This window comes from Myxocyprinus asiaticus, chromosome 12 (assembly GCF_019703515.2).
Source record: "Myxocyprinus asiaticus isolate MX2 ecotype Aquarium Trade chromosome 12, UBuf_Myxa_2, whole genome shotgun sequence".
NCBI lineage: Eukaryota > Metazoa > Chordata > Actinopteri > Cypriniformes > Catostomidae > Myxocyprinus > Myxocyprinus asiaticus.
The window spans coordinates 28,545,288-28,562,437 of record NC_059355.1 but is presented as its reverse complement, the minus strand read 5'-3'; the positions used below and the strand labels follow the sequence as shown (position 1 = coordinate 28,562,437).

The following is a 17,150-nucleotide window of genomic DNA, read 5'->3' as shown; positions in this document are numbered from 1 at the left end:
TGGTGGGGATGAAAAACGGCGTCTACAATTTTCTCTGGCTCTCTGAATCACGTCTAAAGATATGGGCTTTGTGTTTCATGTATAAAATTTACAGTCCATTTAGCCTACCAGCATATATTTTTGATAAATTGCATAATTGCATATTTCGATTGTTTAGGTTTATTTTAGCTTGTAAATTAAATGTTTGCCCAGCAACCCTATATTGAGGTGCAGGTGTAGAGTGCTGCCTTGTTTCTGGCTCGTCCTTAGAAACTGGTAGAGGGTGAGATGGAAAAAACACATCAGAGGGCAGGCAAGGATGCCTCATTCTAGAGCCGAATCCTTTGTAGTGCAATGAGCACATTGCTTCTGAGAGTTTGAGTGGGGAGGAGGGGGGAGGAGGGGTACCTGCGGAAGGAAATCGCAATAGCATCCCAGACTGGCTTCTGTTGTCTGGCCTTTCATCATCTTTGTTTGTACCCAGTTTTCCCTGTCACTGCCACAGCAACTAGGTGTTGTCAGGTGCAGTGAGGAAATATGAGATTTCAAATCAGATTGCTCACAACCTGCCAGTTATTCTCATAAAACACACATTTGTCTGAAATTTTAGATACATTCAACAGAAAATAAAACAGTAAAGGTTATAATAATAGAATAATATAAAATGAAGTCACAAACAATGTATACATTTTTGTGTGACTTTTCTGTTTGGAGTGAATTTATTAGGGCTAGTAAAAGACCAATATATTGGCTATATTGCTGATAAATTGCCTGAAATTTGGTGAATGTAGCTTTAGCTCTACTTTCATTTCCAAATTTGATCAACGGCCAATTTAAAATAATAATGCACAGTTTTTTGTTTTATTTGTATTTTAAGTGCATTTCGAGTAGTAAATAAAGTGTACAACAAAGCTTAAATCGCAGTTGCTATAATGAAATTGAATCAGCAAATGTCACATGTTTTGCCCTTGTATTGAGAGTGTCACATTTAATCATGTCTACCTGTTAATTGCGTAACATCTGGCTTATTGTGTACTATGTGTAGATTTGCCGTCCGGAATGTGCTTCTTATGATATTGTTCACTTTTGATTGCAGCCTAAGATAACCTCTTTTAATATAATTTGTGATAATTTTTTATAATGATGATAATTTGATAATGATGGACTATAATTTCATCACTAACATTGCCTCTTAATATCCTTCGTAAACATTAAGCGTTTTCAAATGACATCTATCAGTATATAGAACTAAAAACACTTGGCCGCTCTTTAACCTACATTATTACTGCAGTCATGGAAGTGGTTATGGGAGGGTCAGTCCAGAGATTTAGACCTTGTAGGCCTAAAGAGAGGATTAGGGCACCTTTTCTGCTCATTGCGTTGTGTGAGCACACCCTTTCACTCCCACGTACAATCCCAAATTAATGAGGATTAGCTGGTTGGGCTCTGGCCTTTGAAGATCACTGAATTGCTAATAGGTTTATCCCCCTCATTGCACCATTTTAATGGAAATGCTGCCTCGCAGCAACGCCGCGGCTCCAATGTTATTCCACTCCCACAGTGCGTCAGCTGTTTCTCCAACCAATGACTGGAAACTTTACGGAAAAGCATGTCCAATTAAAATCCAATAAACTCACCTGTGCCCATCAGCTTTGTACAACTACTGCGAGGTATGCAAAGAATGATAGAGCTCTTTTGGTGTTTTTATATGGAAATATGGTCATGACACACGGGTTTTGCATTCTTTGGGTAGTTGAGGCAATAATTCTTAAGTGACCGCTTTAAGGGCCAAGGGAGATGGCAATCTTTATATAATAAACCACCCTGCGGAGAGCTTAGTTTTAGTCAATCTCCCTCACCGTGTCTCTGTTATAGGGAGTGCCGGATCCTTGACAAGCCTGGATCAAAGACAGCATGAGGTTCACTCATTCCAGACAACTATTCATCTGCAGTCAAGATTAACCCTGGGGTTGACAAGATTTATAACCACCCTGGACACCAAATTCTGAGCCAAAGCAGCTGCACATAGGCCTCTTTGTCCCCTCTCAGTTGAACACCGGTATGTTATGTCTTACAGTCCTATAGCTTGTCATTCATTTTAATGGCAACTTGTCTGTGGGGATTAGATGGTGGATAGTCCAAACTTGGAAAAGGCTTGAAGAGTCCTGTTGGGGAGGGTCTGTTGATTTGTGAAGTTCAAGCACTAATTATTGCTGCTGGCATGGGTACCTTCTTGATCAACACTACCCCTTTTTCCTACTGTTGTTGGAAAAACGTACTTTTTTTTCTTTTATTTTCTTTTTTTTTTATCAGTTTTCTTACTAGGGATGGGTCACGATGTTCAGCTTGTCGATTTGTCAATTAGTGAGGTCGGCTAGTTTATCTACATTTTTTCATGTATATACACATATATATTGAACACAAGAATGTGTCTTAAGTAAATGTCTCCTAAGGGGCCAATCACACACAATGCATAAGTGCATTAGAAAAGCTAGACAGAGTGGAATGAATGGAGCAAAATTATGATATCTCAAAACAGGTTTTTAAAAGTTGAAGTTCTTAACTTGACAAGCCGCACATGCCCCAATACACTAAAAGGCAAGGAGACATGGCACAATGGTCAAAGACATCCATCTAGTATATTTTTAAGTTGAAAAACAATTCCAAAATGGTGCAGAAGGACACGAAAACGGCGATGAACGGCACCTAAGAAATGCGTTCACGACTAATTATACAGGGCTTGCATTATAGTCCTTCAGGCAATCGTTTTTGAAAATATGTAGTTCTGCACATCCTTATTTCTTACCTCAAAGTCCATCCTCTTAGGAGTTTCACGTTTCTTGAGAGGACTCAAGTTACAAGCTGCGAAATTCCTCTTTGGCCTGGGCAAAGCTGTGAAAGCCATCAGAGCAGTTCGAAAAACAAACCCACCACACCGAGGAAAGACCTGCACAATTTGTGTTTGTGCCGATGTTTATTTTACAAGAGGGCCCTGAGATGACAGGTTTCTTCTTTCACTTAGTTTTCCACAGCTTCTGTGTCTGAAGCTTAATTCACATAGGTGGGGCTCGCTCATACATTACCCACAGTTTGTTTTGCTTTTTATAAACATGTGCTCGCGATGACATTCCAGGACTTCGGTGAGTGCGGACATGTGCCCGTTTCATCATCTTTAATGTGGGTGACCACCATTACCTCCGTCTACCCGACAGAAACTTTAAACAGTGACTGAAAGAGGTTCTTCTCTTCTTAAGTGCTGAAGATCATCAGTCCTGCTGATGGCAAGTCTCCTCATGAGTTTTGGATGTGGTGGGAATCCATCACGTTGTTATGACACATTCCACAGCGATATTCTGTGTCAAGATTGCCATGGTAATGAGGCGAGCAAAGAGCAAATACCCTCAGCGTGAGGAACTTTTAAGCAAGTTTAATATTTTTTGATGGTTTACAATGGTAAGGTGTAGACTGAGAAAGCATTTAATCTTCCATGGCCCATTAAGTGAAAATCGGGAAGCTTATAACAAAACATCTGCAAATGCTTGCTGAGCTTTTTGTGCACCATGTAATGCTGTAATCGTTGGCTGCAGATGTTTATCTAATGTTTGTTTCCATGATGAGTGTCATATTGGTGAAACATGTGGGTAAAAGGTACAAGCTGAAACTTAAAAAAAAAAAAAAAAAAATGTGATCCTCCAGAAAATGTTTAATTTCGCAAACTGTCTCTACGACTTATGAACTACAGATCATTATTTATTTTACCATCAAAGGAATGACTCAATCTTTGTAACTTTTCTCAGTAATAAGCAGGTCTCACTTTTAAAAGAAGAACATAATTGGTATAATTGACATAAATGACTTAATTCAGCATAATTTGTGGAGATAAGCTGGTATGAAAACACTTTCTCTGAAGTTCTCTAAATTCATTCAGACTCAAATATTTTGTTATTGTTGATCAAGTTTTTTTTTTTTTTTTTTTAAAGACTAGATTTTTGTAAATGTATCTCGAGACCCTTGCATTCTGTTACATCTGTTTTTAAACTCAAGAATGCATCTTATGTGAACACCCCATAAGAAACGTATCAAATGTATTCCTTGCAAGAAATGCATAATTGTACAGGGCTTGCTTAAGACCAACTAGTCGACAAGTTGTTCAGACAACACACCCACCAGTCGATTTTGAAATTATGTAGTTTTGCACATTCCTGATCCAAGTTATCGTTGGCTTTAATGTTCTGTTGTTTGCAACATTTTACCCATTGGATGAGGATATTTATCAGGGCCTTTACTGTTTACCAAAATATGAAGTTACTTGGATGAGCGATGAAGTGTATTTAACAAAATGAAAAATTTCAGTTGTGTACAAATACATTCTGTCAGACATTCTACATGTCATTGCCATTTTTGCCCATGTGTTTCATTCTAATTTTACAGAACCTCACTTCTATTTATCACTTTTCTACAACTGTTCTCTTTTCTTTCCCACACAGAGAATCTTCAATTCCTTTGTGTACACGGAGAAGACTTCAAATGGTGAAACAGAGGTACAGCAGGTGAGTTGCACTTTATCCCTGATAGGGTGTGAGTGTGGTGTATTTGTGTATCTCTGTGTGTGTGTGTGCGTGCTCTAGAGGGGCAAAGGACACCCATTAAAATTCTACAGTCGCTGTCTGGCTGCCTTTTGAAGCTCTCTTTCAGCTCTCTGCTGCTGAAACACTAATTCCAGCCTCTATTGACTGCACTGCGTCCCTCCCTAACAAGCTCTGGAGAAATGAGATGGTTGCTCACCATTAAGTTCTTATTAGCCTCAATGCATTTGGCCCATGATCAAAACACCCGATTATAAGTCATTTTAAATCTCAGAGCCAATTGGAACAGAGCTTTTACAATTACAAACATGTCTGTTTGGCCATCTATATGGATAGTTGGCAATTAACAGAACACAAAAAATATATATTTGTATTTCACAAACATTAGGCAATGTGTTGTATTTAAATGTGGTTTTGTCATGGCTTTCAAGGCTTAATCCTCAAACTGTCATATGGTGTTAGAGATCTTACAGTCTGTTAAAATGAAAAATGGTTGTAGAAGGTAAACATATCTCATACTTCTTTAATCTTTTGAAATATAATGATATATTGACAGAGCGTTCCATCTACAGTGTCCGTCCGACCGTCCATCCCTCCCTCCCTCCCAGAGGATTGTGAATCACACCGTAGGATAATAATGAACAATATTAGTTTGGTTATTATTAAAATGGTAGTTTAAAAACCTTCATAATGCGATATATATTTTCATAACAAAAATAAAACATTTAGAATGAAAGAATTCAGCTTAATATTTTGCTCTGGGAAATGTGTATGGGAAAATACTTTATAATAAACTTAAACCATGGCTGATTTGAAGATATTTATTTAAATTTAATAATTTTGTAAATGAATAAGTTTTGGCTTTGACCTTCTGATGTCCTTCAGAGATGGTGTCAATGCTTCCTAGTTGATAAAAATCAAAAATTATTTAGTTACAATCTTAAATATTACAAATAAGTGTCCCACTGTTTAAGAATAATTTGGAACTAAAAGCATAAGAAGAATTGAGGCCACATTAACAATGGAATTTAATTTCAGTACTTTTCCATGTGAAACTAAGAACAGATAGGCTGTTACTCTTCACTTAAGTTTTCATGCCAAGAGAAGCCCTTGTGTAAATTATTCCTGTTCGCTGTCTCTCTCTATCTCACCTGCAGCTATTTACTGGCTGCTGGTGAGAGATTAAGCCAATTTCTGGCTGGTTTTTCTAGTGACACCTCGACAGCTTTGGCAATTAGCTGTTGAGGTGTCACTAGAAAAACCTGCCAGTGAATTGGCTTAATCTCTCACCAGCAGCCAGTAAATAGCTGCAGGTGAGATAGAGAGAGACAGAGTTTTGGGGGCTAGATGCTGATAAACCATTCTACCTACTGAGGCAATCGAGACCCGAAAGTGTTGGAGATTATTAAGCGAGTCAGGCTGTGTCACGCTTTGTTGTTTTGTTTGTTTTTTCTTCATATTAATTGTCACTGTGTGTACTCGTATAAATAAGAATGAAATACAGACATAGACTTGGATTAAAATGATTACTCACTGTACTATTTTGGATTCTGTCAGGTTGTGTCATTTTTGAGAGGAAGGTGTGAAAGACTTTCCTTTGGGTAAATTTCTGTCTAGTCAGTTCAACTTCTAAGAAAACTACTTTGCACTCAAAATGGACATCTTTAGGCCTGGGGAATATACAGAAGTAAATAAATGAAAATTTTCAATGATATGAAAGTAGATACATTTGTAACATTGTGGCATAGTGATACAGCCTAAATACAGTCTATTCCTGGCTCTTAAAATATTGCATTAAATTGAGCTAGTTTCTGTTTAATATGACTTTGGTTGACTGCCATTAGTTTGTGAAAATGTATTATAGCCATACATACTATGATTTACCCCTATAGTGTCAAGCCCTGGTTTCTTATGTTACTTTCTAATTTCTTTGTTTTGTGTATTGTTCTTTTTATTGTTTCTAGTTGAAGTTTTAGTTCTACTTTTTATTATGAATTGCAAAATTACACATTTAGATCTATAACTACAAATCTTGTAATTCTGGGTTTTTCAAAAAAAAAAAAGAAAAAAAAAAAGACTTTTCATCGATTGTTTGGTTTGCAATGCTGTCAGCATCTGTCAGTCTTGTGCCCTCTCTTTGTGTCTCACACGGTAATGGAGGCCTGGCACTGGTGTTCATGCTAGTTGAAAAGGCACCCCAGTAGAAAACTGCCCCAATTAGGATTGTGTCCATGACTTTTAGATGCACAAAGACAAAGAAAAGGCTACCGTTTTAATGATATAGGACACAGATCTCATAAAAATGTGCCATGAAAGATATTTATGAATTAGATCATTTCTTTGATATTAAGTGTAGCATGTAGTCTTATATTTACTGTACTGCTTCACAAAGGCAAAAAGAAAATTGGGTCTCCTACTCTGTGATCTGTCATGTGACAGACAGGTTAAATGCACTTAGAATCGGAAAAAAAAGAGAGTGAGAAAATTGCAGTACCTTCCAAATTCAAACTAAGATCATAAAACTTTGAAGCCATTTTTCTCAGCGTAGGTGTTGCGATAATATTAAATCTTTTATAAATGATTAATAGTTAATAATTTTTTAAGAAATTCACTGTATGTCTTTCTTTTAGTTATTGTTATAAAACAAATGTGTGCACAGTTACCTCAAATTACCGGCAATTATGGTTGATTAGGTTGATTAGATTCTCCAAAATTAGATGTACTGTAGTTCTGGATAATAGTCTTATTATATGTTATTATTTCATGTTGACAATCCAGGTTTAGCAGTAATGGTTGTAGCAAACAGCTGATTGGACGTTCATGGTCAATGGGTCATGAAACATTACTCCATTCCTGGACCCAGCAAGGTTCAACAATAAGGAATTTTTCTGCAGGCCTGCTTGGACTTTTAGTTTATATTTTTACTTGACCCGCCAACATTTTCACTGGCCCCGTCCATTACACAAAAATGATAGCAACATACTTTTTTTATATGTGTCAGAACAAATATTGATATTTTCTTTGTATACATTTTCTTTACAAAAATAAATAAGGAATAAAATAATTTACAGCAAATAATTTCTAAGATTTTTCAATTGCAATAATAGCTTGAAATTTTACACCTGCAAATTCATTATTTTTTTGCTGGAAAATCGATGGCCATTTTCAACCATAACAATTTTCAGCCCATTCTACCTGGTGCTTTCCAAGGCTATCACAAATCAGTCTCCACGGTTGCCATGGTCATGGAAAACTTGTAAATATCAGGGAATTTTAAAATTGTGTTTTCCAGGCCTGGAAATGTATTTTTTTATTTTTTTTAATCTTTAAATTCATGGAAAAGTCATGGACATTTTTACAGTTGTCATTCTAAATAATTAATTAGCCAGTCGTTCTGAATTAGAAGGATTTTCAAATGTCCATTTTCAGTAATTGCAAACGATTGGAAAATTCATGGAAATTCAATGGACAAAAATTGTGGAAACCCTGATTCTCACAATTTCGACAAAACCTTATCTTTGTCAGTCGCCTAGTTAACAGTAACTCGGTGACATATTTAAATAAAAGAAATTGCAAGAACAACGTAAAAATAACCATTTCTAAAATACAGACACTGGTGTCAGTTTCTGTGAGTACCAAAAAGAAAGCATTGGCAAGAAATATTTTGTGTGTGTGTGTATGTGCATGCCCATGTTTTTGTTTGTGGTTTATTTTGTACTAAAGAATCTGCCGGGAAAAAGACTGCTCATATATAAGTAATTTATGTCGTGACGTGGGGAAACTCTTCACATTGAGCTGGTGCTGTTCTAGTTAATAACGTTCTCCAGGGAACTCCAGTCGGTATCAGGTCAACCAAAATTCAGAGAAACATGGTTAATCAACCATAACTCCTTAACACAAGTGCAGTATATAGACCTAAAGCTGAAACAACATCCCAGTTCTTGGTAACCTCCTTTGGTTTAGGAGCTCAATTTCCCCCCCATATCACCCAACCATTTCCCTGTTGCCTGTGGCATGGCAGCAGCTGAAAATGCATGTCTAATGGTGATCGATTTCTAGTCTCCAAGGTTAGTTAAGGCTTGCTTTGATGTTGAGTGCAGGCCTGGATTTGGAAAGTGAATTAATCTTAGCTTACTTCACACAGTAAGGACTTATGGAAAGAGACTTGAACAAGGAGTTTGTATATATTAGTGATATTTATGCTTTATTTCCACAAAATGGCAAATTTTTAAGGGATAGTTCTCCACAAAATTATAGTTGTCATTATTTACATACCCTTGTGTTGTTTTAAACCAATATGACTTTTTTGATACACAAAGGGAGAAATAAATAAAAAATTGCACGTTCATGAGAGTACATGAAATCAGAAGTTAACGCAGCCCCCACTCACGGGATGGGGCGTTCAAGCAGAAATTTGCACACAAACCAGAGAACAGAACTTTCAAAACACGTCTGAAGAGTTTGAAGTTAAAAAAGATATGCATTTCTATGCATAGGCTTATTTGTTTTAACCAGAGTACTCGGAAATCGAACTGAGAGAGATGGATGAAGCTGAAGCAGACTTCTAAGTTATACTTTTTTGTCCTTTTTGAAGCTTTAAGAAGTGGTCACCATCCACAGCCATTGTATGATATCAGTGAGCAGAATTTTCTTTCAACATTTCTCCTTTTGTGTATCAAAAAACAAAGTCAAATGGGTTTAGAATAACACAAGGGTGATTAAATAATGACCACCCTAACCCTTAACATTCAGGCCAAGAACTTAAACCAAATTCACTGAAACCAAATGGAATAATAATAATAATTGTATAAATTATATTATACAAGAGTTAAAAAATCTTATTGGACAAGCAGCATTCCAAGACTGCTAATATTAATATAACAGCACTGGCACATACCCAAAAAGAAATATCAGTGGGACAAAATCAAGTTTGGTTTAGAAGCACATATTGGTATATGTAGTTGATATTGAATATGTCTGTGTTTGTTGTTTTCAGCTGGCAAAAAAGATCCGGGAGAAGTTTAACCGGTACCTAGATGTGGTTAACAGGAACAAGCAGGTGGTGGAAGCATCTTACACGGCCCACCTTACCTCCCCTCTTACAGCCATCCAGGACTGCTGCACCATCCCTCCCTCCATGATGGAGTGAGTACTCATTGCATTCACCTCTCGTTGTGCAAATGTCACTTCTTTGAAAAGCTCCTAAACAATCCTGCTGTTAGAAGAGGTTTTGTCCTTTGCAGGAATTGTCATTCCAGGAATAGTTCACCCAACAAAAACATTTCTGTCATTGTTTACACACCCTCATTTTGCTCCAGATATGTATGACTTGCTTTCTTCCATGGAACACACAAGAAAAAATTAAAAAAGAATCTTCAGCACAGCTGTAATTACCTGTGGTTTTGGATTGTGATTTCCTGCGGATTACCTGAGTGTTGTACTGAGTAATGAGTGCAACTAAGCACATGTCAGTGTGGATGAGGAATCTATTTTTAAATGCTACAACAGCATTGTGTTTGATATTCTGAAAGCACTCAAAGACAGAGATAAGTTCATATGAGCTGTCAGACTGCTCTTTTTAACCTAATCTCTGTCCTCCATAGCAGTTTGCAGAGTTCTTCTCTGCCACCCTTTGTCTGTTTAAAGAACATTCTCCATCATTCAGTGACCTTCTCGGCCATCATTCTTTAATTCTGTATCTTTCATTTTTTTTCCTGCATTCCCTCACTACCATCTGACATTTGAAAGGTTCTGCTGGTTAATACAAATTAAATAGGTGCTCCCCCAAACTCTGTGAATGTGTTCAGTATTCCTCAGCTCTGTTAGAGATTTCCAAATGCTTTGCTACAGATTTCATTATGATGAAAGAGACAGAGAGCTGGAGGAGTAAAAATGAAGCCTATATCATATATAAGTATGAGCTGTCTGATAAAAGTGCAGAGCAACACTTTTGAGGAAAAAAACTCTGAATCTGTCTTTGCTATGTCAAAATGTGCAGTTCTCGTCATGACTGTTTTGGAAAATATCTTCTGTCCCCAAAGGCACAGAAACACAAACATCTTTCTCGATGTGTCATTGGGAAATAAAATTAAAGCTGTCCTTTAAATGTTCAATATGTGCTCCCAGCAAGACTACAAACAGATGTTTAATTTGGGTCTTCCAGTATGTCAACAAGTGTCCAGTGTTGAAGTCAAAGCATTGTAAATGTCATTGCCTGAGGCTTGATTTAAAAGCATTTAAAAGACTTAACGAGAAAAAAGCTTATCATGTGAGAAAACATCATTGGGATTACATGTTGATCCACTTGTCCAATCAGCTCCTCAAAATTTATCTAAACTCAAACTTCCTCTTCAGGTTTTGGCAACAATGGAATTCACTGTATGCCGTCTTGATATTATCATGTTACATCCTGTTTGTGGGTTTTGTGAACCGCTTTTTCATTTTGACAGCATGTTGAATAATGGAATGGATATTTTTAAAGCTGTTTGTTCAAGCTGCTTTTAGTGATTTATTTTTTTTCACCTAACTAACTTCGTACTTTCAACAGATAAATGTACAATTATCATTCACATACACTTACATTAGATGAAATCACCAGTCATATCAGTGGCAGCAAAAGACAAAAATAACAAAACACTTATTTTATTAGGGTGGTCTACCCTCATTGAGGCTGCCATGTTGAGATCGCACCAGCCAAATACCACTCGTATCATCTCAGTAAACCATGACGCTTCTCGGTTGCAGAGTAAAGCCCAAAGTATGGTTTTGACGTGAATACTAAGCGTCTGCGTACAATTGAACACTAGCCTTTCAAAGGATACTTCATCTGACTGTGTGCGTAATCACAGGCGGGTGGCGCATATGCACGTGTTTAGTGCTCGAGCACTCTGCTGTTGATGAAATTTGCATCAGGTGTCCTGTACGCATACGACTAGTGTTCACATCTGAATGAAGTATACATTGGGCACAAATAGTTTTTTTTTTTTTACAATGGCATCAGTAACCAAGAACTTTTGCTTTTGGGTTTCTGCCCTATAATCCAACCCACCCTATCAACAACATTGCCATTTATGAATGTCATAGATTACATGGTACATAAATGTACGAAAGAAAAAATTTCAAATTTTCAGACAAGATTTAAAAAGACAGTACACTTCTTTATGGCATCTTCCCTGACATTATGTCCTCTGTAAGACCCCAGTTCAGCTGATATCATGAAGCCTGGTCATGGACGAAAGATCAAATGTTTCACACTATCTCGATGTCACATCCCCATCATGCGTCACGGCGGTGTCTGTTGTCCCACGAGTGCTGACCTCTGCCACGGCAGAATGCTTTAATCAACACTCACCCCCTCTGCCTCCTGCTATACTTCACTGGACGCATGTGATCCCCCTCTCTGCTTAGGTGTCGGTGGAGTGTTAAGCTACATTTATGCATTGCTTAAAGTATGGTCTGCAGAATCAGTGATGCTGAAGTGTGTGCATGTAGAGTCTGCTGTGATCAGGCTGGAGTCATTAACAAAAAAGTACCTATTATCATGGTTATGGTAGGGTTACGGTTAGTACTATCATGGTTTTTTGGACACTTTTTTTTATTTACTATTTTTTTAAGTTACTTTGAATACCATGCAAACACTATGATACACGAATATGGTAATCATTGAGTATCATGGTAAATGTGTAATTGAGTAGTTTTTTAGTAACATCAAGATTTTAGGTTATATTTATAAGGAGTATGTTTTAGCTGTTGTAACTGGTCACCATGTCATGTTTTTCACCCTTTTAACCCTCCTTTAAACCTTTTTGTATTGACTAGTATTTTGAATGGTCCTACAGTGTTAAAAATGAATTTTTAAGGGTACAAATATTCCATGTAGTCTCCGTTAATGAGGTCGTTAAGCTGCACAATAGTTGTAAAAGGTATTTCATTTTAACTACCCTATATGTCAAAATACCATCACTTTACCATGGTATGGCTATAGTACTTTTTTTATTAGATTTAACAACTGCTGTATAGTGAGTTATTTAGTGCTGCTTTGACAGTTTCATTTGTTCCTGTCATTACCAGTTAATAATGCAGCATATTGCAGATTAACTTGTGTAAACCTGATAGATATGAAAGTAGTATTTGTGAGAGAGAACACAGATGAAGCCATATTTGTCCTCCACTTTCATATTTTTTCATCTGTAGGGAGCAACGGTGCAATCTTTCTCATGCCTCTGGCATGTTCTTCCCTTCAGCAGAAAATCGAGAGGATTTTGAAGTTTTCAAATGCCACTCAAATTGAGTTTCACTCTACCTTCACTGCTGTCCTCACAGTAATAAATAAATAACATTCCTCTTAAATAACGTTACATTTACTATATTTACCCTCGCAATGCAGCAGTATAGCTCTATCCCTCTGCAGTCGATTGCAGTCATCCCATCTCATTCGCTGTGGCATTTGTTCATCAAATTTTAAACCATTTATATTCAGATTTCATCACTTGGATTTTTGTTTTTTTCCGATGCTTAAACTGTAAAGCCTGGCATACAATAGAATTGTCAGAAAAGACACATTTTTTGTGACCACTAGACAAACCATTAAAAGAAATTTTTTTTTTTTTCACTTTTTTTTTTTTATGTATCATGTTTGATACTTTAGGCTTCATTATCCTCCTGAGGCCCAGTAATTTATTTTTGTGTAGGACATTTAAGTTTTTCTTTGCCCATACATGCTACAGTGATAAATCTTGGGGTATTATCAGAGGACTCCCTGGGCTTTTCAGAGATACCAAATGTTTGAGAGTTTGTCCATGACAACTTTCCTCTCCTTGGTATATAATTATGGATTGAAATTTATCACAGTTCAAGTCAGCACATCAAATACAATATGAATAAAAAAAATACAAAATTCAATAAACAATTTTTATCATATACGTTTTATGCACCAAACACTATATTGACATTTAAAAAGGAAACTTATAAAACATTTTGCTGGGTCTCAGGAACTTATGGTAAGATGACATCATCATAGCTTGTAATGTAAAATAATGAGATCTTAATAATGGCAGAGCAGGCTGCATATATGAAAATACACAGAAATATTAGTTCACACTTTAAATATATCTTATAAAAAGTATATATCAGAATTTTCAAAGCTCTGTGATGTTTTTTGCTTTTTTATTTAAAAAAAACAAACAGTTATAGTGGGCATGAATGTAATGTAATGGTGGTTGAGATATACTTCAAAAGCCTGTTGTATCATATTTGATACATGTAATTTCAACTGGCGTTTTCAATAAAATAATATACAAATTTTTAACCAAGCACAAGTTGCATATATTCAGAAAATACTCATTTAAAATATCAGTAACAATATAATCATACTAGTTACTTAACTTTATTAAAATAAGCTGTCATTAAAAGTCCGCCGGCATTTTAAATGGATTGATATAAACATTGAAACCACTTTTTTCACAAATAACCACTAGATGGTTCCATAAACATGTGAAACTTACATACCATAACTTTTTTGGCTTTTCGGCTTGAAAAGAGAGACAGGAGCAGACAAATGTTGTGTATCATATTTGATTCATATCACGTTATAGGGTTAAAGAAAAGGCTAACCTAAAAATGAACATTCGGTCATCATTTCTCATCCTCATCTTGTTCCTAACATGTATTATTTTTCGTTCTCCTTTGAAACACAAGATGATGCATTTAGGAGACATTTAAGAAAACTTTGGTTGCTGTTTTCTTTTAAATGAATGGGGACTGGACTTTCTTCAATAAGGACATAAAAGCGACATAAATGTGGTGTGTATGACTTATTTGCTATATTTCAAATGTTCTGCTGCCAAAAGATAGCTTTGGGTGTGAAACAGACTAAATTTAAGTGGTTATTCACTAAAAAAGCTCTCTTTGGCATGTTTATGAAAAAAGTAGCGATGTCCAATTTGCGAACAAACCTTTATTTTGAGTTGGTTTAGCCTATTTGAATAAAATAATTTGTCGTTTCGGTTCACAAACCAGTCTAAACAATTCATTAACAAATCGGATATCACTGAAAGAATCTGCATTTTCAGAACTGTATGGTTTTGGTGAGTATATGATGACGGTGTTTTCATTTTTGGGTGAACTATTCCTTTAAATTCCTTGGATAGGGATTCTACAGCCACAAACAAATTCCTACAACTCCCATTCTCGTGATCTTTCCTCTCTCATTCTCTACTTCTCTTATTCCCTGTTCACTGTTAATCTGTTCTGTCCATCTCCCAATCCTTTTGGAGCCAGACCGTTTGGACAAGCTCTGAGCCTGAGCTAATAAAGACGGCGTTACTCTGAGAGAGAGAGAGAGAGAGAGAGAGAGAGAGAGAGAGAGAGAGAGAGAGGGGGGAGGGAGGGAGGGGCTGGCTTAAGTCACCATAAAGAGGTCTTAAACGGTGCTCCGCTGGACTGCATGCTTTCCTAAGTCCATGCAGGGGGAAATAGGGTGACCTCTTTCCCATAATCCCCCTTGAGCCTCCCGCTTAACTCGCGGAGACCACTGTGCTAATGAACACCTGCTCTGATATAGTGATGTGAAGTCTGATTCTTTTCCGCGAACTGGTTCTTTCAGACGGTTAGTTTCAATGAACCGGTTCAAAAAAATAATTCACCAGTTCATTTACGTCATCGCGTAATGACGTTACTATACATAATGCTAATACGCCGGTGTCATGATAAATTGAGTCCGCCCGGTAAATCGAGTCCCCATGGGGGTAACCGTTTGTAATGCCTGAGCAAAAACCTATCAAGTATCGGGATAGCATGTCATTGAAGTCTAGGCTAACTGAAAAACACAAACAATGACACATCTTTAATTTCACAATTTCTTCAGTTATAAACTAATGTGTAACTTATGGTTTAAAAGTCATTAAATGTCATATTTACAAAGTTATATCAACATACATCATAAAACAATTTTAAAGGATTTCTACTCAGGCAGTGAATATAGTACCCATTAATAGGTCCCTCAGCCAATAGAATTGCTGTGACGTCAGAGGGAGACCCGATTTTCAGGGGGGACTCGATTTCTCACGACACGGTGTCGTAGAATATACGCACAAGCACATTAAATAAAGCCATATGTAAGCACATATTGCTGATTATTACATTTTATTTAATTAAGTTATAATAATAAGGGTGTTTATTGTCATCAGTGTTTCATTCAGTGATCTTACAACACATACTACATTAAAGTTTTGTAACCTAAAGCACCCAATACCGACACTGATATACAAAATCAGATGTTCTACACATGTCTAAAGCATATAAAGTGATTAAACTAGTCTTAATCAACTCACCCTTTTTTACAGAAACCATGATCCAGCTCATCACAACTTCAGATATAATCTGCATGCACAATACTCAATAGTAAAATTCTTTACATATCTCGACTGAAACGTTTCACCCCCTCATTCAAGTCCTCGGTTCACGCATGCTCATCAGCTGCTCACTGATCAGCAGTTCTCAGTATTATGTCCAAAAGAGGCGATTCTCAGTTCAGTGTACTGGTGACTCGTGAACTTCTGTGATCGACTCAATGTACTGTTGACGCGAGAGCTGCTGTCCTCAGATCAGTGTGCTGTTGACTCGAACTGCTGTGAACAACTCAATGTACTGTTGACTGGAAAGCTGACTGGATCATCTTTATATGTTGAAAAAATGGTAATACAATCAAGTCATAAACATATTTCCAGTATGTTTAATTTGTTACACTTTCTGTTGTTCAGCAAAATACACCAGAAACAGACATTACGCCCCTTAATCACACGCATGCTCAATGTCAGCAGCTCATTGGTTCTCAGTAGATCAGACACCTACGAAAGAGGTGATTCTAAGTTCAGTGTGCTGTTGACTCGGGAACTTTTACGAGCCACTCATTATAATGTTGACTCGAGAACTGTTGCAACCCGAGAGTTCAGTACTATTTGTGAACTAGTTGGAGCGGTTCATTGCAAAGAAGAGTTGGCAAAAGCAGATATCACCAGTTCTAGGGTTATATTACTCCCGGTTATCGGCTCATTTTGATTCAGAGTGTCAGGCACATCCAAGAGCCAGGTTAAGATAAAGAGTAACTTGTGGATCAGTGTTGACTCGAGACGCAAACTGTTTCAAACAATTCAGTCCGATTTGGTGAACTGGTTCAACTCTTTCAGTAAAAAGAACCGGTTCAAAACAACGATTCGTTCACGAACTGGACATCGCTACTCTGATAGACACAGAGAGAGAGGGTGAGTGTGTGTCTGACAGGGTTGATACTGCAGTGGTACGTGCATCTTATCTTTGCCACGCGGCGAGAAGACGTCAAATATCTGCAAGCAGTCTATTAGCCATGGAGTAGAATCACAGGGACTTGTTCTTGTCACCATCAGACATGTAGGGCCTCTAAATGAGGAATTCATCTGAGCACATTGAAGACAGCTCTTCAACTGGTTATTAAGTGCTTGGTGCTTATGGACTGTATTCATAGAGAGATATGAATGGCAGTGTACTGAGAAAGATTAAACATTTATTTAGGATTACTGTCAACAGAGGAACAGATGTTGTATTCAAACG

At 37.0% G+C, this 17,150-nt stretch overlaps 1 protein-coding gene across 1 annotated transcript in view; it reads left to right on the top strand.

The window, feature by feature from the left end:
* LOC127449391 (VWFA and cache domain-containing protein 1-like) overlaps nucleotides 1–17,150 on the top strand; it is a 124,065-nt gene that overhangs the window by 55,824 nt on the left and 51,091 nt on the right. Inside the window, exons 2-3 of the mRNA XM_051712778.1 lie at nucleotides 4,467–4,529; nucleotides 9,562–9,710. Of these exons, the coding sequence (XP_051568738.1) occupies nucleotides 4,467–4,529; nucleotides 9,562–9,710 (212 nt within the window). The remainder of the gene's footprint in view (nucleotides 1–4,466; nucleotides 4,530–9,561; nucleotides 9,711–17,150) is intronic.